The sequence below is a fragment of the Hemiscyllium ocellatum genome, chromosome 7 (genome assembly GCF_020745735.1).
Source record: "Hemiscyllium ocellatum isolate sHemOce1 chromosome 7, sHemOce1.pat.X.cur, whole genome shotgun sequence".
Taxonomy (NCBI): Eukaryota; Metazoa; Chordata; class Chondrichthyes; order Orectolobiformes; family Hemiscylliidae; genus Hemiscyllium; species Hemiscyllium ocellatum.
In genome coordinates, this window is record NC_083407.1 from 2,000,001 (window position 1) to 2,022,845 (window position 22,845).

At 48.5% G+C, this 22,845-nt stretch overlaps 1 protein-coding gene across 1 annotated transcript in view; it reads left to right on the plus strand.

Annotated features, from left to right (window-relative positions):
- Positions 1 to 22,845, plus strand: part of asic4a (acid-sensing (proton-gated) ion channel family member 4a) — a 168,293-nt gene that overhangs the window by 139,847 nt on the left and 5,601 nt on the right. Inside the window, exons 2-6 of the mRNA XM_060827711.1 lie at positions 7,995 to 8,139; positions 9,800 to 9,927; positions 10,865 to 11,018; positions 13,250 to 13,306; positions 19,455 to 19,608. Of these exons, the coding sequence (XP_060683694.1) occupies positions 7,995 to 8,139; positions 9,800 to 9,927; positions 10,865 to 11,018; positions 13,250 to 13,306; positions 19,455 to 19,608 (638 nt within the window). The remainder of the gene's footprint in view (positions 1 to 7,994; positions 8,140 to 9,799; positions 9,928 to 10,864; positions 11,019 to 13,249; positions 13,307 to 19,454; positions 19,609 to 22,845) is intronic.

Here is a 22,845-nt window from a genome sequence, read left to right on the forward strand (position 1 = left end):
GGATTAACAGTTTGATTTGACTGAGCCAAAGAGACACAACGAGAACAGGCAGTGCCCTGGATCCCCACTGTCTTTCTGTAGTGTTTTACACTGAGTGAGAATAACAACCAACACTGGACTCACTCTAACTGCACAACACCGAGAGAGAGACTGTAGCAGAGAGGGCGAGAGGGCGAGAGAGAGGGCGATGCTGGAAGTGGGATTGTTTCTCATCCCAGGGTGTGGTGTTGCTGCTCAGGGGCACAGTGGGACACACAGAGGGGGATGTTATGCCCATCATGACCAGGGGACCGCTCTGATGGAGGTTGGATCAAACAAGCAGGAAATGCTTGTTGAAATGGATAGAGATAGAGGAAGCTGATTTGCCGAAAATTTTGTCAAACATTAAGATTGACAAGTCGCCAGGCCCGGACCAGATTTGTCCTCGGCTGCTTTGGGAAGCGAGAAATGTGATTGCTTCACCACTTGCGAAGATCTTTGCATCCTCGCTCTCCACTGGAGTTGTATCTGAGGACTGGAGGGAGGCAAATGTAATTCCTCTCTTCAAGAAAGGAAATAGGGAAATCCCCGGCAATTACTGACCAGTCAGTCTCACGTCTGTCGTCTGCAAGGTGTTAGAAAGGATTCTGAGGGATAGGATTTATGCATCTGGAAGAGCATGGCTTGATTAAATGCAGTCAACACGGCTTTGTGAGGGGCAGGTCATGACTCACAAACTTTATCGAGTTCTTTGAGGATGTGACTAGAAAAGTTGATGAGGGTCGAGCTGTGGATGTGGTGTATATGGACTTCAGCAAGGCATTTGATAAGGTTCCCCATGGTAGGCTCATTCAGAAGGTCAGGAGGAATGGGATACAGGGGAACATAGCTGTCTGGATACAGAATTGGCTGGCCAACAGAAGACAGCGAGTGGTAGTAGAAGGAAAATATTCTCCCTGGAAGTCAGTGGTGAGTGGTGTTCCACAGGGCTCTGTCCTTGGGCCTCTACTGTTTGTAATTTTTATTAATGACTTGGATGAGGGGATTGAAGGATGGGTCAGCAAGTTTGTAGATGACACAAAGGTTGGAGGTGTCGCTGACAGTATAGAGGGCTGTTGTAGGCTGCAGCGTGACATTGACAAGATGCAGAGATGGGCTGAGAGGTGGCAGATGGAGTTCAACCTGGATAAATGCGAGGTGATGCATTTTGGAAGATCGAATTTGAAAGCTGAGTACAGGATTAAGGATAGGATTCTTGGCAGTGTGGAGGAACAGAGGGATCTTGGTGTGCAGGTACATAGACCCCTTAAAATGGCCACCCAAGTGGACAGGGTTGTTAAGAAAGCATATGGTGTTTTGGCTTTCATTAACAGGGGGATTGAGTTTAAGAGTCGTGAGATCTTGTTGCAGCTCTATAAAACTTTGGTTAGACCGCACTTGGAATACTGCGTCCAGTTCTGGTCGCCCTATTATAGGAAAGATGTGGATGCTTTGGAGAGGGTTCAGAGGAGGTTTACCAGGATGCTGCCTGGACTGGAGGCTTATCTTATGAGGAGAGGTTGACTGAGCTCGGACATTTTTCATTGGAGAAAATGAGGAGGAGAGGGGACCTAATTGAGGTATACAAGATAATGAGAGGCATAGATAGAGTCGATAGCCAGAGACTATTTCCCAGGGCAGGAATGGCTAACACGAGGGGTCATAGTTTTAAGCTGATTGGAGGAAAGTATAGAGGGGATGTCAGAGGCGGGTTCTTTACACAGAGAGTTGTGAGAGCATGGAATGCGTTGCCAGCAGCAGTTGTGGAGGCGAGGTCATTGTGGATATTTAAGAGACTGCTGGACATGCACATGGTCACAGAAATTTGAGGATGCATACATGGGGATCAGTGGTCGGCACAACATCGTGGGCTGAAGGGCCTGTTCTGTGCTGTACTGTTCTATGTGCTATGTTCTATGTTCTAAATGTGACCCCAGTGACTTGCTGTTTCATTAAGTTTCTAAACGGGGAGCACAGAGTCACCACATGTTTAATAATCCTGGTTTCCCACTGCTATTAAACCTCACCGACTCATCATTTATTATCACCCGCTAATGACCATCTAATCGGCAATTAGTTCTTTCTAACTGCAGCGTTGTTAAATTGCCCTTTGAGGCTCCTCCAATGCAGCTCACCAGCACCTGCTCATCATCCCATTACCATCAGAGCTGAGAACGTGTCGCTGGAAAAGCACAGCAGGTCAGGCAGCATCCAAGGAACAGGAAATTCGACGTTTCGGGCATGAGCCCTTCTTCAGGAATGCCCGAAACGTCGATTCTCCTGCTCCTTGGATGCTGCCTGACCTGCTGCGCTTTTCCAGCAACACATTTTCAGCTCTGATCCCCAGTATCTGCAGTCCTCACTTTCTCCCACCCCATTACCATCGGCCAGCTCTATGTTTAACAGTCTCACTGACAGCAATTGCAGAGTCGAATTCCACACTTGATGGTATCAAATGATTGGAGGGTGTTGGTCTGGGAATATACCAAACTGTTTCTACAGGTTTAACAGAGGGTGGTGGGTTGGCCATTCTCTGGCTGGGTGGACAGATGCTGGGGTGCAGTTTGCTACAATGTCAGACCGTCTTAAACAAACAGCAAGAAATATTCCTGTATCAATACAATCCATAGAACATGAACAATCTGTTTAAATTACCCAAAACTGACATGTAGTGAATGTGGGAGATGGACTATAACACCCCCACAACAATATCAAGCTGTGAATGTGATGGAGCCAGATCAGCAGTTGTCCCAAATAATCCTGACACTCCCATAGGTCGAATCTGAATCTGGAATGATAATGCTTCCCCTTATCATCACTGGCCATGAATCCCCCTTGAAGAGCAGTGTTCCTTCTAATCTACGCAGTAACCCGTGGTTACTGTTCAACATGACAATGCACTGTCTGATCTCATAGCAACAGGAGGAGGCCATTCAGCCCCTTGAGCTTGTTCCACCATTCAATCACATCATGGCTGACTCCACATACCTGCCTATGGTCCTTAATACCTTTGTTTAGCATAAAATTATCAACCTCAGATTTAAAACTTAACAACTGTCCAGTGCCCATGGCTGTTTGTGGATGAGAGTTCCTCTCCCGCCCTGTGTGTGTGTAGAAGAGCTTCCAAACTTCTCTCCTGAATGGTCTGGCCCTCATTCTCACAATCTGCCCCTTCCCTGTGGACCCTAGTTTTGGAAATTATTGTTCATGATGTCAGAAACCCCGTGCACTGGAATACATGTAGCAGAGGAAGCGTTCCCCACAAATTCCGAGGTGGTCCCTTGTCAAACACTTTCTGGAAATCTACATACACTACATCTACTGGTTCCCCTCTCTCTACAAGTTGCCTCCTCAAAGAACTCTGAGAAATTAATTCAACATAATTCCCCTTTGTCAGGACCATGTTCACTCTGCCTGATTACCTTGTCCTGTGATAACATCTTTAATACCAGCCTCAGACATTCCTCCTTCAGATGGTGAACTAACCAGCCATAATGTTTCCTGATTTCTGCCTCTGGCCCTTTGTGAATAAAAGGATGACAGGGTCTGTTTCCATGCTGTGTGACACAGTGACCTCACTGCTTGGAGGCCTGGACATTACTCCCACCATAGTCTTTATCCCTTTGCAGTTCCTCAGCTCTATAATTACAGATTCTACACTTTCTGACTCTATATCACTTCCTGCTATCGATTTAATTTCATTTCTCACTAACAAGGCCCCTCCTCCCCCTCTGCCCATCTGCCTGTCCTTTCGATAAGCTGCGTATCCCTTGGACATTTAGTTCCCAGCACTGAACCCCTTTGCAGCCATGTCTCCATGACACCCACAGCATCGAACACAACAATATCAATCTGTGTTACAAGCTCACTCACCTTATTCCTTACACAGTGAGTCGTAAAATACAAGACCCTGAGTAACCTCTGCTAAGCACTACCCACCTTTAACGTTTTCCATAATTTCCAGTGAAACTGACCCCCCCCCCCCACTGCTCAGTTTAAAGCTGGATCCTCGTTATACAGATCTCCAGGTCTCTGGTCCCAGTATGGTTCAGGTGGGACACACCCGTTGGGGCAGCTCCTTCCTCCCCCAGGGCTGGAGCCAATCCTCCGCGAGTCTGAAACTGTTTCTCCCTTATCAATCCTTGAGACACATGTTTACCTCTTGAATCTTATTGACCCTGTGCCAACTTGCTCGTGGCTCAGATAATGACCCACAGATTATTACCTTTTTGTTCCTGCTTTTTAATTTAGTCCTTAGCTGCTCATACTCCCTCATTTCTTCTTTCTATGATATCATTGGCACTGACATGGACCACAACAATTGGATCTTTCTCCTCCCACTCCAAGTTCCTCTGCAGCCCGGATGGGATATCCTGATCCCGGGCACCAGGCAGGTAACCCGGCCTTCGGGACTCTCAATCCAGCCCAGGGAGAACAGTGTCTATTCCCCTGACTATACGCTCCCCGATTACAACTACATTTCTCTCCCCACCCCCTCCCCAGCTCCTGAATGGTTCCCTGTCCCATGGTGCTCAGCCGCACTCCAGCCCCTACTTTCCATCAATCCAGGGAACCCCTTTTGAACTGCACCCAATATTTACAAGTTCTCTTTCTCTGCTTGCTCCTTTTAAAATCCTTTCATTTAGTTTGTCACGTTGTGTGTATATATATAATATATATATATATGTTTGATGTAGGGTTGATAACATATAGTTTGCCCTTGGGATCCCCATCTCCCACAATATCTAAACTGCTCGTCCTGTCAGGGTCATTGTCCGAGGTGAATGTCTCGCTGTGACTGACGGAATTCCTTCAGCTGTTAATATTTCTTACTCAAAGTAATAAAACCCAGAGACTCAGTAAAATTGTAATGGCCAAGGCTGCTGTCTTTCATATTGGGGGAAACTAAAGCAGTTCCTACATTCAACACGTGAGGGCAGCAAATCTTCACAAACAGCTCAAGAGCAGTAAGCATTTTTAATTCCTTCACAGGACGAGGGTATCACTATTGATTGTCCCTAATTACCCCCAAAGGCACAATGCTGTGGGTCTGGGGTCACCTCTTGAATACTGTGTTCCATTTTGATCTTCCTGCTACAGGAAGGATGTCGGGGAAACTTGAGAGGGTTCAGAAAAGGACGTACACGTATTTGGAAAGGCAAGGATTGATGAGGGATAGTCACCATGGCTTTGTGTGTGGGAAATCATGTCTCACAAACTTTATTGAGATGTTTGAAGAAGTAGCAAAGAAGATTGATGAGGACAGAGCGGTAGATGTGATCTATATAGACTTCAGTAAGGCGTTCGACAAGGTTCCCCATGGGAGACTGATTAGCAAGGTTAGATCTCATGGAATACAGGGAGAACTAGCCATTTGGATACAGAACTGGCTCAAAGGCAGAAGACAGAGGGCGGTGGTGGAGGGTTGTTTTTCAGACTGGAGGCCTGTGACCAGTGGAGTGCCACAAGGATCGGTACTGGGCCCTCTACTTTTTGTCATTTACATAAATGATTTGGATGCGAGCATAAGAGGTACAGTTAGTAAGTTTGCAGATGACACCAAAATTGGAGGGTGTAGTGGACAGCGAAGAGGGTTACCTCAGATTACAACAGGATCTTGGTCAGATGGGCCAATGGGCTGAGAAGTGGCAGATAGAGTTTAATTCAGATAAATGTGAGGTGCTGCATTTTGGGAAAGCAAATCTTAACAGGATTTATACACTTAATGGTAAGGTCCTAGGGAGTGTTGCTGAACAAAGAGACCTTGGAGTGCAGGTTCATAGCTCATTGAAAGTGGAGTCGCAGGTAGATAGGATAGTGAAGAAGGTGTTTGGTATGCTTTCCTTTATTGGTCAGAGTATTGAGTACAGGAGTTGGGAGGTCATGTTGCGGCTGTACGGGACATTGGTTAGGCCACTGTTGGAATATTGCGAGCAATTCTGGTCTCCTTCCTATCGGAAAGATGTTGTGAAACTTGAAAGGGTTCAGAAAAGATTTACAAGGATGTTGCCAGGGTTGGAGGATTTGAGCTACAGGGAGAGGCTGAACAGGCTGGGGCTGTTTTCCCTGGAGCATCGGAGGCTGAGGGGTGACCTTATAGAGGTTTATAAAATCATGAGGGGCATGGATAGGATAAATAAACAAAGTCTTTTCCCTGGGGTGGGGGAGTCCAGAACTAGAGGGCATAGGTTTAGGGCGTGAGGGGAAAGATGTAAAAGAGACCTAAGGGGCAACTTTTTCACACAGAGGGTGGTGCGTGTGTGGAACGGGCTGCCAGAGGAAGTGGTGGAGGGGGGTACAATTGCAGCATTTAAGAGGCATTTGGATGGGTATATGAATAGGAAGGGTTTGGAGGGATATGGGCCAGGTGCTGGCAGGTGGGACTAGATTGGGTTGGGATATCTGGTCAGCATGGACGGGTTGGACCGAAGGGTCTAATTCGGTGCCGTACCTCTCTATGACTCTATAGGTGTGTGTAAAGACCTGTCTCTGAACTAAATGCTCTGGGGGAGAATGTCTGTTTGTCTGTCTGTTCCAAACTCCACTTGTTTTAGGTTGTATAATCATGACGTGTCGGCCAGACCAGGCAAGGATGGCAGTTTCCCTCCCGAAAGGGCATTAGTGAATCAGATGGGTTTTTCTGACAATTGACAATAATTGAAAGTGAGGGCTGCAGATGCTGGAGATTAGAGTCAAGAATGTGGTGCTGGAAAAGCACAGCAGGTCAGGCAGCATCTGAGGAGGAGAATCGATGTTTCGGGCATAAGCCCTTCATCAGGAATCACTGTTTATGCTGCTTGACCTGCTGTGCTTTTCCAGCAACACCCTCTTGACTCTGAAAGAAGGCAGCGAGTGGTGGTTAATGGAAAATATTCAGCCTGGAGTCTGGTTACTAGTGGGTGTGTCACAAGGATCTGATTTGGGACCATTGCTGTTTGTCATTTTTATAAATGACTTGGACACAGGCATAGGTGGATGGATTAGTAAATTTGCAGACGACACTAAAGTCGGTGGAGTAGTGGACAGTGTGGAAAAAAATTTCAGGTTGCAGGGGGACTTGGATAAACTGCAGAATTGGTCTGAGACGTGGCAAATGGAGTTCAATGCAGCTAAATGTGAGGTGATGCACATTGGGAAGAATAACAGGAAGGCAGAGTACTGGGTCGATGGAAAGACTCTCGGTAGTGTAGATGTGCAGAGGGATCTTGGTGTCCATGTACATAGATCCCTGAAAGTTGCCTCCCAGGTGGGTAGTGCTGTTAAGGCGGCATACGGTGTGTTAGGTTTCATTGGTAGAGGGATTGAGTTCCAGAACCACAATGTCATGCTGCAACTATACAAAACGCTGGTGTGGCCACACTTGGAATATTGTGTACAGTTCTGGTCGCCCCATGACAGCAAGGATCTGGAAGCATTGGAAAAGGTGCAGAGGAGATTTACCAGGATGTTGCCTGGTCTGGAGAACTGCAGAAATTCACCAAAGATCCTCAGTCAGCACCTTCCAAACCCACGCTCACTTCCCATCATCTGCCCTGGGCTTCAACTCCTCTTTTGTGTTAGTTCCTCAGTCTCTCAAAACGAAACAACTCTCTCTTTAAAATCTCTCAGTGATCTAGCCTCCACATTCTCCGGGATCGGTAATTTCAGGCCGTCACTCCATCTGGGAGATGCAAGTCCTTCCTTTCCCAGTTTTAATGTTGAGCAGGATGTGGAGGAAGGGGTTAATGGTACCTTCACTGTGGGAACAGGTGCTGAGCCTGTAGACAAACAGCAGTGTCCCTGCTCTGGAGCTGCAGACAGACTGAGCCAGGATCCAGTTCCGGACCCCCACCTCCCCCTGACCCTGTCTCCTGGGGTTGGCTTGGGTTCGGGTTCAGAAGCTGTTGACCCACCTGCAGCAGACCTGATCTCATGACAGGATCCTTGAGGGAGCTGGCTAAGACCTTGGCCCACTAACCTGTGCCTTCTCCCTCCAGGTGTACACCAGATACGGAAAGTGTTATACCTTCAACGCAAACAAGACGAATGTCAGGAAAATGAAACAAGGAGGCATGGGGAACGGCCTGGAAATCATGCTGGACATCCAACAGGACGAATACCTGCCCATTTGGCAGGAGACGGGTAGGTGACTCTGAGTCTGGGCCCGATCCATTCACCAGGACGTTATTGCAGGGTTCGAGGGAGCTCCCCTTTGCCAGGGGTGGGGGAGTGGAGTGCTCAGGGAGAGCAGACTGAGGCTGGGAGAGCAGCGCCCTCACACCCCAATGCATTCAATTGAAACCTTTCACACTCAGGACAGGAAGTAACAGCAAACCAGAGAGTCTCACCATAGCCCAGGGACTGACAGAAAGACACCCTGACGGCAATAGAGGGGCTCAGACATGGGCAGAACAGACCCACCACACAACCCACACAGACAGGGACTGGGACGGGGGGGTATCAGGTGACAATGTAGTTCCAGGTAATGGGTGGCAAGTGTAGATCGTCCAATGAGGATCAGAGAATGGGGCAGAAACACATGGGGATACATGATCGAATACAGCCACATTCAAAGTAAATCACAAACCGCGCCGAACCGAAAACTGATAGAAAGAATCCCAGAGAACGGGCAGAACGAAAAAAATGTCTGAACAAGTCACCCCCAGTGAGAGTCAGTGTGTGTGGGAGTGTACCCCAGTGAGAGTCAGTGTGTGTGGGACTGTACCCCAGTGAGGGTCAGTGTGTGTGGGAGTGTACCCCAGTGAGAGTCAGTGTGTGAGGGAGTGTACCCCAGTGAGGTTCAGTGTGTGTGGGAGTGTACCCCAGTGAGAGTCAGTGTGTGAGGGAGTGTACCCCAGTGAGGGTCAGTGTGTGTGGGAGTGTACCCCAGTGAGAGTCAGTGTGTGTGGGACTGTACCCCAGTGAGGGTCAGTGTGTGTGGGAGTGTACCCCAGTGAGAGTCAGTGTGTGAGGGAGTGTACCCCAGTGAGGGTCAGTGTGTGGGGGAGTGTACCCCAGTGAGGGTCAGTGTGTGTGGGAGTGTACCCCAGTGAGAGTCAGTGTGTGTGGGAGTGTACCCCAGTGAGAGCCAGTGTGTGTGGGACTGTACCCCAGTGAGAGTCAGTGTGTGTGGGACTGTACCCCAGTGAGAGTCAGTGTGTGTGGGTGTGTACCCCAGTGAGAGTCAGTGTGTGGGGGAGTGTATCCCAGTGAGAGTCAGTGTGTGGGGGTGTACCCCAGTGAGAGTCAGTGTGTGAGGGAGTGTACCCCAGTGAGAGTCAGTGTGTGTGGGAGTGTACCCCAGTGAGAGTCAGTGTGTGTGGGAGTGTACCCCAGTGAGAGTCAGTGTGTGTGGGAGTGTATCCCAGTGAGAGTCAGTGTGTGTGGGAGTGTACCCCAGTGAGAGTCAGTGTGTGAGGGAGTGTACCCCAGTGAGAGTCAGTGTGTGTGGGTGTGTACCCCAGTGAGAGTCAGTGTGTGGGGGAGTGTACCCCAGTGAGAGTCAGTGTGTGTGGGTGTGTACCCCAGTGAGAGTCAGTGTGTGGGGGAGTGTACCCCAGTGAGAGTCAGTGTGTGAGGGAGTGTACCCCAGTGAGAGTCAGTGTGTGTGGGAGTGTATCCCAGTGAGAGTCAGTGTGTGAGGGAGTGTACCCCAGTGAGTGTCAGTGTGTGTGGGAGTGTACCCCAGTGAGAGTCAGTGTGTGTGGGTGTGTACCCCAGTGAGAGTCAGTGTGTGGGGGAGCGTACCCCGTTGGTTTGGGGAGAGTTCCAGGGCCTGATGTTGTTGTTGTGTCTGTTTCAGATGAGACTTCCTTCGAGGCGGGAATCCGGGTTCAGATCCACAGTCCGAGTGAACCTCCGTACATCCATCAGCTGGGATTTGGAGTGCCCCCTGGATTCCAAACCTTTGTCTCCTGTCAGGAACAAAGGGTATTTCTAATATTATCATGGAATGGTCACAGTGCTGAGGCCAGTCGGCCCACTATCTCTGTGCTGGCTCATGGTGTCAAGCATTGACTCGGTGATATTGTCCCACCTTTGCGCTCTAACCCTGCAGTTTGAGCTTTTTTAATTCACCATCTCTTTCGGTTTCCCATCCGCGAGTGTGGCCACACTCTCAGACAGGGGGATCCCAGACCTTACCCACCAAGGGAGAAACGTTCCTCCTGTCACTTTCCCACGAAATCTGTGTCCTTGATCCTTCCCAAAAATGGGAATACTATCCGTGATTCTCTGTTCTGTCCTCTTAGACTTTCTCCCAGAGTTCCCCAGCCACAGCTATAGTTCACCAATCAGCCTTCCGGAATTTCTAATCGCCGGATTGTTTCCTGGGAATGCCTTTCAATCTTCATTCCAACTGTTCTCGAAACATTGTGCAACAACCGACAGTGTAGAGGGAGCTTTACTCTGTATCTAACCCCATGCTGTCCCTGTCCTGGGAGTGTTTGATGGGGGACAGTGTAGAGGGAGCTTTACTCTGTATCTAACCCCGTGCTGTCCCTGTCCTGGGAGTGTTTGATGGGGACAGTGTAGAGGGAGCTTTACTCTGTATCTAACCCCATGCTGTCCCTGTCCTGGGAGTGTTTGATGGGGACAGTGTAGAGGGAGCTTTACTCTGTATCTGACCCGTGCTGTCCCTGTCCTGGGAGTGTTTGGTTGGGGGACAGTGTAGAGGGAGCTTTACTCTGTATCTAACCCCGTGCTGTTCCTGTCCCTGGGAGTGTTTGATGGGGGACAGTGTAGAGGGAGCTTTACTCTGTATCCAACCCCGTGCTGTCCCTGTCCTGGGAGTGTTTGATGGGTGACAGTGTAGAGGGAGCTTTACTCTGTATCTGACCCGGTGCTGTCTGTGTGGGTGTGTCTGTAGCTGACCTACCTGCCCCCACCCTGGGGTGAATGTCGCTCTGACCTGACGGCGGATCTCCCTGGCTATCAGGATTACAGCCTGACTGCGTGTCGGATCCAGTGTGAGAAGGAAGCTGTCCTGAGGGAGTGTCACTGCCGCATGGTGCACATGCCAGGTGGGTATATACCCCAGTCAGGGGACAGGGGGACAGCACCGCGGTGGTGCCAGCTTGCTCAATGAGTGGATAGCGAAGAGATACTCAGGGAGGGAGGAGGTTTATTTGATGGAGGGGTGGCTGGGCATTTATTACCCATCCCTAATTGCCCAGAGGGCAGTTAAGAGTCAACCACGTCATTGTGGGTCTGGAGTCACGTGTAGGCCAGACCAGGTCAGGATAGCAGGGTCCTTCCTGAATGAACATTTGTGACCCAGATGGGATATTTCTGATAATCACCAATGGATTCGTGGCCAGGATTAAGGCCTCAGTGACAGATTTTTATTGGATTCACATTCCACCAGCTGCCGCAGTGGGATTGATCCCAGAGAGTGAGTTGGAGCTCTGGATTAACAGTGCAGTGATCATACCCACAAGGCCATCACCTCCTCTTAGGGACAGGGGGTTATTAGGATCAGGGGTTTTTTAGGGTTGGAGTTATTTAGGGTTGTGGATATTTAGTGTCAAGGGGTATTTAGGGTCAGAGTTATTTAGGGTCCAGGATATTTAGTATCACAGAGTATTTCGGGTCAGGGGTATTTTGGGTCAGGGGGTATTTAGGGTCAGGAGTTGTTTAGAGTTGAGGGTGTTTTGGGTCAGGAGCTGATTAGGGTCAAGGATATTTAGGGTCGGGGCATTTAGGATCTGGCGTGATTTAGGTCAGGAGGTATTTAGGGCTGGGGTATTTAGGGTCAGGGTGTTTTGGATTAGGAGGGTGTGTTGGGCTGGGATGAGTCCCAGGTGGACAGGGCAGTGAGGAAGGCTTTTGACACACTGGCCTTCATCAGTCAGGGCATTGAGTGTAGGAGTTGGGAAGTTATGCTGCAGTTATACAGGACATTGGTGAGGCCACACTTGGAGGATTGTGTTCAGTTTTGGTCACCTTGCTACAGGAAGGGTGTTATTAAACTGGAAAGAGTGCTGAGGAAATTTACAAGGATGTTACCTGGACTCAATGGTCTGAGTTATAGGGAGAGGGTGGACAAGCGAGGACTTTTTTCTCTAGCATTTAGGGGATTGAGGGGGGAATCTTATTGAAGTGTATAAGATCATGAGAGGCCTGGATAGGGTGGATGCACTCAGTCTTTTTCCCCAGGGTTGGGGAATCGAGGACTAGAGGGTATCAGTTTAAGGTTAGGGGGGAAAGAATAAAAGGCAACATTTTCACACAGAGGGTGGTGCGCATCTGGAATGAGCTGCCAGCGGAAGTAGTTGACGCGGGTACATTAACAACATTTAAAAGGCATTTGGACAAATAGAACCTATAGAACATAGAACATTACAGTGCAGTACAGGCCCTTCGGCCCTCGATGTTGCACCGCCCTGTCATACTAATCTGAAGCCCATCCCACCTACACTATTCCATGTACGTCCATATGCTTGCCCAATGACAACTTAAATGTAGTTAAACTTGGCAAATCTATTACTGTTTCAGGCAAAGCATTCCATGACCCTCCTACTCTCTGAGTAAAGAAACTACCTCTGACATCTGTCCTATATCGATCTCTCCTCAATTTAAAGCTATGCCCCCCTCGTGCTCGCCGTCCCCATACTTGGAAAAACGCTCTCCCTGCCCACCCTATCTAACCCTCTGATTATCTTATATGTCTCTATTAAGTCTATTACCTCTCAACCTTCTTTTCTCTAACGAAAACAGCCTCAGTTCCCTCAGCCTTTCCCCGTAAGACCTTTCCTCCATACCAGACAACATCCCAGTAAATCTCCTCTGCACCCTTTCCAAAGCTTCCACATCCTTCCTATAATGTGGTGACCAGAACTGTACACAATACTCCAAGTGCGGCCGCACCAGAGTTTTGTACAGCTGCAGCATAATCTCATGGTTCTGAATCTCGATCCCTCTATTAATAAAAGCTAACACACTGTATGCCTTCTTAACAACCCTGTCAACCTGGGTGGTAACCAATACAGGGATAGGAAAGGATTAGAAGGATATGGGTCAAGTGCAGGGAAATGGGGTTAGAGTGGATGGGGCATTTTGGGGCAAATGGCCTGTCTCCGTGCTGTAGGGGTGCTCCGTGTGAAGGGAGGGTGTCTGTGAGAAAGCTGCGAGTTCCTCTGAGCTGTGCACAGTCAGTGAGGGAGCAGGAAGCGGAGATCTCTGACGGTGGGGAATGGTGAGGGGATGTGTTTTGCCTGAGTTAGCTGGGTTTGTGTTTGTATCACTGCTGCAGGTACTGAGGCAGTCTGTAACCCGGAGCAGTACATGGAGTGTGCTGACAGGATCCTGGGTAAGTGACTTCAAACTGAACTAGCACTGACTCATCGGATCAACAACGAGAGGCCATTCAGCCCAGCAGGGCCATGCTACCACTCTGAGGGAGAATTCAATCAATCCCCACAGCCTGACAGACTTGTCCCGTCTCTCTCTCTCTCTCTCTCTCTCTCTATCTCTCTCTCTCTCTATCCTCTCTCCTCGAGAGTGTTCCCCACGCAGCAACAGGCCAGGCCAGGATACAGTGTCCAGGTGGTCAGCTCAGGGACAGAGAGAGAGAGAGAGAGCCCTCAATCACTCCCCCCTCAAACTCTCACCACCCTCCCCCCAACATTAACACTGCCCTCCCTCCTCTGACCCTCCTCATTGACAAATAATCTCATTCTCACTCCCCCACCCCCGACCCGCCCTGACTAGACCCCAACACCTGTCTCCCTGTGACTCAGAGCGCCCCCCTTCATTGCCCCAGCACCATCTGACTTAGCTTCCTCCCAACCCTCAGCCTTTCACCCTCACCCCCTCACTCCCTCACCAGCCTCACCCCCTCACCCTCAGACCCGCACCCTCACACCCCTCACTCACTCACATCCCTCACCCCCCCTCCCCCACCCCCTCACACCCCTCACACCTCCGATCCACAAGCCTCATTCCTGATGATGGTCTTATGCCCGAAACGTCGATTCTCCTGTTCCTTGGATGCTGCCTGACCTGCTGCGCTTTTCGAGCAACACACTTCCAGCTCTGATCCCCAGAATCTGCAGCCCTCACTTTGTCCTACTATTCTCCTTTCCCTCAGTGAAGACAGATGAGAAATGCTCATTTAACACCTCCCCAATCTCTACAGGGTCCACACTCAACTTCCCACTTCTGTCTTTGACTGGCCCTATTCCTACCCTAATCATCCTTTTATTCCTCACATACCTATAGAAAGCTTTAGGATTCTCCTTTATTCTATTTGCTAAAGATTGCTCATGTCCTCTCTTTGCTCTTCTTAACTATCTCTTTAAATCCTTCCGAGCTGATCTGTAACTCTCCATTGCCTCATCTGAACCATCTCATCTCAATGTCACATAAGCCTCCTTCTCCCACTTAACAAGAGATGTAATTTCTGTTGTAAACCACAGTTCCCTTACCTTCTCACTTCCTCCCTGCCTGACAGGGACATACTTGTTAAGGACATTATTTAGCAGCCTCTTGTGCGGCACCTTGTCAAAGACCTTCTGGAAATCCAAACAGATCTTAGCCATTGGCTCTCCTTGGTCTAACCTGCTCATTATCTCTTCCCAGAATTCTACCAGATTAGTTCCTGAGGCCCTCCCCTCGGTGATGCCGTGCTGAGTCAGCCCTACTCCATACCCTTCCAACTCCTCTGCAATCTCTTCCTTAATAATGAACTGTATGATCTTCCCAATGACTGGGGTCAGGCTTTGTTTCCTGTCTTCTGCCTCCCTCCCTTCTTAAACCGAGTGTTATTTTAGACATTTTCCAGTCCTCTGGGACCATTCCTGACCCCAGTGATTCCTGAAAGATCAGCAATGCCTCTTCAATCTCTCCTTCAGTCTCTGAGGTGTTGTCCATTTGGTCCAACCTTCAGACCTTTCAGCTTCCCCAGCACCTTCTCCTTAGTCATGGCCACTACACTTACCTCTGTCCCCTGATTCGCTTGAATTTCTGATATGCTGTTGGTCTCTTCCACTGTGAAAACTGATGCAAACTACCTATTCAGCTCTCCTTCCATTTCCTCATTCCCATGGGGCAGCACGGTGGCACAGTGGTTAGCACTGCTGCCTCACAGCGCCAGGGACCAGGGTGTGATTCCACCCTCGGGTGACTGTCTGTGTGGAGTTTGCACGTTCTCCCCGTGTCTGTGTGGGTTTGCTCAGGGTGCTCCGGTTTCCTCCCACATACATACAGCGACAGGTTCAGGAACAGCTCCTTCCCTGCCACTCTGAATGCACCTGCTGAATGGACCTCTCTAACTTCAAATCATGTTGACCTTCCTTTGCCCATCACGTGTGCAGTGTAACCCTGTGGGCCTCACTCTGTCTAAGTACCCTATGATCTGTATTTCCTTGTTTACCTGATCCGCATGTACTGCTCATAAAACAAAGGGTTTCATTGAACCTGGGGACATGTGACAACAAGAAATCAAATCAAATCAAATCACAGTGAAATGGTGTGCAGTTTGGGTGGAATGGCCATGCTAAATTATCCGTAGTGTTCAGGGATGTGCAGACCAGGTGGGTTAGCCATGGGAATGCAGGGTTACAGGGATAGGATAGGGACCGAATCTGGGTTGGATGCTCTTCACAGGGTCAGTTCAGACTCAGTGGGCCAAATGGCCTCTTCCTGCATTTTAGGGATTCCATGAATCGATAAAAACTACTTTTGTAGCTGAATTTTCCTGCCGTCCAATGTTCATTAAAGAACAAAGAAAATTTACAGCCCAGGAACAGGCCCTTCGGCCCTCCAAGCCTGAGCCGATTCAAATGTACTGTCTAAACCTGTCGCCCAATTCCTAAGCATCTGTATCCCTCTGCTCCCCACCTACTCATGCATCTGTCTAGACACATCTTAAATTTATCTACCGTGCCTACCTCTACCACCTCTGCTGGCAACGCATTCCAGACACCCACCCCCCTCTGTGTGAAGTACTTGCTGCGTGTATCCCCCTTAAACTTTCCACCTCTCACCTTGAAAGCGTGACCTCTCGTTATTGAATCCTTCACCCTGGGAAAAAGCTTGTCCCTACCCACCCTGTCTATACCCTTCATGAGGTTTTCAACATCAATCAGGTCCCCCCTCAATCTTTCTTCTAATAAAAACAAACCTAACCTACTCAGCCTCTCTTCATAGCTAGCACCTTCCATACCAGGCAACATCCTCGTAAACCTCCTCTACACCCTCTCCAAAGCGTCCACATCCTTTTGGTAATGTGGCGCCCAGAACTGTACACAGTATTCTAAATGCGGTCGAACCAATGTCTTGTACAATGTTAACATGACCTGCCAGCTCTTATACTCAATACCATGTCCAATGAAGGCTAACATACTATATGCCTTCTTGACCACTCTATCCACCTGTGCAGCAACCTTCAGGGAACAATGGACCTGCACTCCCAGATCTCTCTGCCCAACAACTTTTCCCAGGGCTCTTCCATTCATTGTATAATTCGCTCTAGAATTAGTCTTGCCTAAATGCATCACCTCACATTTGTCTGGATTGAACTCCATCTGCCACTTTTCCGCCCAACTCTCCAGTCTCTCTATACCCTCCTGTATTCTCTGACAGTCCCTTATGCTTTCTGCGACTCCACCGATCTTCGTGTCATCTGCAAACTTGCTGATCATACCAACAGTGCCCTCTTCCAGATCATTTATGTATATCACAAACAACAGTGGCCCCAGCACTGACCCCTGTGGGACACCACGGGGCACCTTTCTCCATTTTGAGAAACACCCTTCAACTACTACTCTCTGTCTCCTGTTGCTCAACCAGTTCTTTATCCACCTGCTAGAACACCCTGCACACCATGTGACTTCACTTTCTCCATTAGTCTACAATGGGGAACCTTATCAAACACCTTACTAAAGTCCATGTATACGACATCTAAAGCCCTTCCTTCATCTATCAACTTGGTCACTTCCTTGAAGAACTCTCTATTAAGTTGGTAAGGCACGCTCTTCCCCGCACAAAACCATGTTGCCTATCACTGATAAGGCCATTCTTTTCTAAATATAAATAGATCCTATCCCTCAGTACCTTCTCCAGCAACTTTCCCAACACCAACATCAGGCTCACTGGCCTGTAGTTACCCAGAGTATCCCTACTATCCTTCTTGTACAGGGGGACAACATGATCAACCCTCCAGTCCTCCGGCACCTCACCTGTATTTAAGATATCTATCAGGCCCCCAGCTATTTCCTCTCTCGCCTCCCTCAGCAACCTGGGATAGATCCTATCCGGTCCTGGGGATTTGTCCACCTTAATAACCTCTAGCCTTCCCAACATATCCTCCCTACTTATGTCACCGTGATCCAGACTAATCAAATTTCTATCTCTAATCTCAATTTTCATCATGTCCCTCTCCTCAGTGAACACTGATTCAAAGTAATCATTCAGAACCTCACCCATTCTCTCAGGTTCGACACACAGCCTTCCTTTGTTATCCTTCAGTGGACCAATCCATTCTCTAGTTACCTGCTTGCTTCTTATATAAGAATAAAATGCTTAGGGATTCTCCTTAATGCTGCTCACTAAAGCTCTTTCATGACCCCTTTTAGCTCGCTTGATTCCTTGTTTAAGACTTGTCCTACTCTTCCGATATTCTTCCGGGGCCTGTTCTGTTCTTAGCTGCCTGGACCTTATGTATGCTTCCCTTTTCCTCTTGGCTAGTCGTACAATTTCTCCTGTCATCCATGGCTCACTCTTGTCCCTCTCTCTCTGTTACCTTTGGTTTTTAACCTGGTGTTATGTGATATTTAACTCTTACCTTTTCGATATCTCAAAAATAAATTCCTGCAAACTTCCTTTTTCTTCCTAGTTAGCTGACACTCATATTTCAGCTTCTCCCCACGTATTCAGTTATCGTCTGCTGCTTGTTAAAAGCTCTGCTTTCCCACTCAACTTCACAGCTTTGTCTGTATCATGCTTTGTTTTTATGCTGTCCCTGACTTCCCCTGTCAGCCATGGCTGCCCCATCCTCCCCTTAGAATATTTCTTCTTCCTTGGGATGACGTTCCACTCTGCCTCCCAAATTACCTCGGAAACTCCTGCCATTGCTGTTCCACCATGTTTCCCACTCGACTCCCCTTCCAGTCAACTCCGGCCAGCTCCTCCCTCATGTCTTTGTAATACCATCACATCTGATTCCAGTCTCTCCCTCACAAACTGCAGGGGGAATGCTCTCACATTATAGTCACTGTCCCCTGGGGATTCCTTCACCTTCAGTTCTCTCATCAAGTCTGTCTCTTTCCACATCACCAAATCCAGAATCACCTGTTCTGGGCTCTACCACAAACTGCTTCAAAAAACCATCTCGTAGACATTCCATAAATTTGTTTATTGAAATCTGCTACCAACCTGATTTTCCAGGTCCATCTGTTTATTGCTGTCCCCCCAACCTGCTGGGCCTGAAATTCGATTTCTGACCATTTCCATTCTCTGTGTCCTATCACCTGCCAAATGTATTAAAATTCTTTGAGGTGGTGACAAGCAAAATAGATAAGAGGGGAAAAGGCAGTAGATACATAGTTGGATTTTCTGAAGGCATTCAATAAGGGATTATATACCAGATAATGTCACTGTCACACAATATCGTGAGAGGGAGGAGTGTACAAAGCACCATGGGCAGGTACTTTTTTCTATTCACTCATGGGACATGGGGGTCACTGGCTGGGCCCAGCTTCATTTCGTCTCCTTAGTTGCCCCTTGAGAAGGTGGGGGTGAGCTGCCTTCTTGACCCGCTGCAGTCCATGTGCTGTGGGTAGACCCACAATGCCCTTAGGGAGGGAATTCCAGGATTCTGACCCAGTGACACTGAAGGAATGGTGATACATTTCCAAGTCAGGATGGTGAAAGTGGGGAATTCAGTGCTAATGATACTATTGACTGCAAAGGAAGTTTTTCATGTTGAACATCATCATAGCCTGGCATGAATGTGTGGCATGAATGTTCCTTGCCCCTTGTCAGCCCAAACCTGGATATTGTCCCAGATCTTGTTCCATTTGAACACGGACTGCTTCAGTCCCTGGGGAGTGGGGAATGGGGCTGAACATTGTGTAATCATCGGGGACCATCCCCACTTCTGACCTTCTGATGGAGGGAAGGTCATTGATGAAGCAGCTGAAGATGGTTGGGTCTAGGACACTCCCCTGAGGGACTCCTGCAGAGATGTCCTAGGGCTGATATGACTGAACTCCAATGACCATGACCATTTTCTTATGTAGCAGGTGTGACTCCAACCAGCAGAGAGTTGACCCCCTGATCCCCATTGATCCCAGTTTATCCAGGGCTCCATGATGCTGGGTTGAAGAGCTGGGTTGGTTCAGTGATGGAGGTGAATGCGGGTTGGGATTTATCTCTAGGTGTTCTTTATGTTGTGTGGCTGGGTTTGGGACATTGCGTCATGATTAAAGCGTTGTTGATGTTGTCTCTTTCTGCAGATGGACTGATCATAAACTCAAACCAAAGTTGCAAGTGTGAGACACCTTGTCACCTAACGAGGTACAATAAGGAACTCTCCATGGTGAAAATGCCGAGCAAGGGCTCCTCTAAATACCTGGCAAAGAAATTCAACACCACAGAGCGAAACATTAAGTATGTCTTTCTGCTCCTCTTTACTGTCCACTCACTACAAGCTGGAGGGAGGCAGGTACAACACAGAGTGGTCCAGACCCACACGTTCTAAAGGGAAACCTGGGAATGAAAGTCTAAAATGAACTGTTTGTTGTTTGACACAACAGGTGTCTCACTGGAGAAAGTATATTTTTTCAAAGCTTTTTGACATACAGTCATAGAGATGTACAGCCCGGAAACAGACCCTTTGGTCCAACCCGTCCATGCTGACCAGATATCCTGACCCAATCTAGTCCCACCTGACAGCACCCAGCCCATATCCCCCCAAACCCTTCCTATTCATATACCCATCCAAATGCCTCTTAAGTGTTGTGGTTCTGTTCGCCAAGCTAGGAATTTGCGTTGCAGATGTTTCATCCCCTGTCTAGGTAACATCCTCAGTGCTTGGGAGCCTCCTGTGAAGCGCTTCTGTGCTGATTCCTCCAGCATTTGTAGTGGTTTGTATCTGCCACTTCCGGTTGTCAGTTGCTGTCCGCTGCAGTGGCCGGTATATTGGGTCCAGGTCGATGTGTTTGTTGATAGAATCAGTGGATGAGTGCCATGCCTCTCGGAATTCCCTGGCTGTTCTCTGTTTGGCTTGTCCTATAACAGTAGTGTTGTCCCAGTCGAACTCATGTTGTTTGTCATCTGCGTGTGTGGCTACTAAGGATAGCTGGTCGTGTCGTTTCGAGGCTAGTTGGTGTTCATGGATGCGGATCGTTAGCTGTCTTCCTGTTTGTCCTATGTAGTGTTTTGTGCAGTCCTTGCATGGGATTTTGTACACTACGTTGGTTTTGCTCAAACTGGGTATTGGGTCTTTTGTCCTGGTGAGTTGTTGTCTGAGAGTGGCTGTTGGTTTGTGTGCTATGAGTCCTAGTGGTCGCAGTAATCTGGCTGTCAGTTCGGAACGACACGACCAGCTATCCTTAGTAGCCACACACGCAGATGACAAGCAACATGAATTCGACTGGGACAACACTACTGTTATAGGACAAGCCAAACAGAGAACAGCCAGGGAATTCCTAGAGGCATGGCACTCATCCTCAGATTCAATCAATAAGCACATCGACCTGGACCCAATATACCGGCCACTGCAACGGACAGCTGGAACTGACAACTGGAAGCGGCAGATACAAACCATACAAACGCCGGAGGAAAGATCATGGAAGCGCTTCACAGGAGGCTCCCAAGCACTGAGGATGTCACCTAGACAGGGACGAAACGTTTGCAACACAAACCCCCAGCTCGGCGAACAGAACCACAACAACAAGCACCCGAGCTACAAATCTTCTCACAAACTTTGAATGCCTTTTAAATGCTGTAATTGTACCAGCCTCCACCACTTCCTCTGGCAGCTCATTCCATACACGTACCACCCTCTGTGTGAAAACATTGCTCCTTAGGTCTCTTTTATATCTTTCCCCTCTCACCCTAAACCTATGCCCTCTAGTTCTGGACTCCCCAACCCCAGGGAAAAGACTTTGTCTATTTATCCTATCTGTGCCCCTCATAATTTTGTAAACCTCTATAAGGTCACCCCTCAGCCTCCGACGCTCCAGGTAAAACAGCCCCAGCCTGTTCAGCCTCTCCCTGTAGCTCAAATCCTACAACCCTGGCAACATCCTTGTAAATCTTTTCTGAACCCTTTCAAGTTTCACAACATCTTTCCGATAGGAAGGAGACCAGAATTGCACACAATATTCCAACAGCGGCCTAACCAAATGCCCTGTACAGCCGCAACATGGCCCCCCAACTCCTGTACTCAATACTCTGACCAATAAAGGAAAGCATACCAAACACCTTCTTCACTATCCTATCAACCTGTGATTCCACTTTCAAGGAGCTATGAACCTGCACTCCAAGGTCTCTTTTGTCTTGAGCTCATCAGGACAATGCATGAAAGAAGAATGCTGATTGGTTAACAAGTGGATTCTTATTAAGATAATCAGAAATAGGAGCAGGAGCAGACCATTCAGCCCCTCGAACCTGTTCTGTATTCAATAGGATCAGAACTGATCCAACATTCCTCACATCTACTTTCCTGTCCACTCCTCATAATCCCTGATACCCTGACTCATCAAGAATCTCTCTCTCTCTCTCTCTCTCTCTCTCCCTCTCTCTCTCTCTCTCTCCCTCTCTCTCTCTCTCTCTCTCTCAGCCTTAAATATCCGCGCGGACTCTCCCCCCACAGCTCCCTGCGTTAAGGACATTCAAAGACTCACAACCCTCTGAGATCTGAACATGTTTGCTGGCTTTTTGAGATTTATGCATACTGACTCCCAAATCCCAATGTTTCTCGGATACTGTTAAGGACACTTGCACAGGTCATAGAGTCATAGAGATGTACAGCACGGAAACAGACCCTTCGGTCCAACACGTCCATACCGACCAGATATCCCAACCCAATCTAGTCCCACCTGCCAGCACCCGGCCCATATCCCTCCAAACCCTTCCTATTCATATACCCATCCAAATGCCTCTTAAATGTTATAATTGTACCAGCCTCCACCACTTCCCCTGGCAGCTCATTCCATACACGCACCACCCTCTGCGGTTTGGAGGGATGTGGGCCAATACAAGCAAATGGGACCAGGAAGCCTGGTCAGCATGGATGGGTTGGGCCGAAGGGTCTGTTTCTGTGCTGTATGACGCTGTGAGTCTATAAACCCAAGTCTTCATTTTCTTCTTCCAATGGGGACAGAACATTCTGGAAAAAGAGCTCTCTTCTTCGCATTGTGAATGTGTCTCTTTTTGGAGGTGATACCATCATGGTCACAGAGTTCTGTGGGTGAAGGTGGGTCAAGGTGGGAGAGCAGTGAGGGCCATAGGCACGGGCAGAGGGACTGAGTACAGGGAATAAGGGCTACTTGGTAGTGTGGATGAGCAGAGGGATCTTGGTGTCCATGTACACAGATCTCTGAAAGTTGCCACCCAGGTAAATAGTGCTGTGAGGAAGGCATATGGTGTACTGGGCTTTATTGGTAGAGGAATTGAGTTCCGGAGTCCTGAGGTCATGTTGCAACTGTATAAGACTCTGGTGCGGCCTCATCTGGAGTATTGTGTGCAGTTTTGGTCGCCATACTATAGGAAGGATGTGGAGGCATTGGAATGAGTGCACAGGAGGTTTACCAGGATGTTGCCTGGAATGGTAGGAAAATCTTATGAGGAAAGGCTGAGGCACTTGGGGCTGTTCTCATTGGAGAAGAGAAGGTTTAGGGG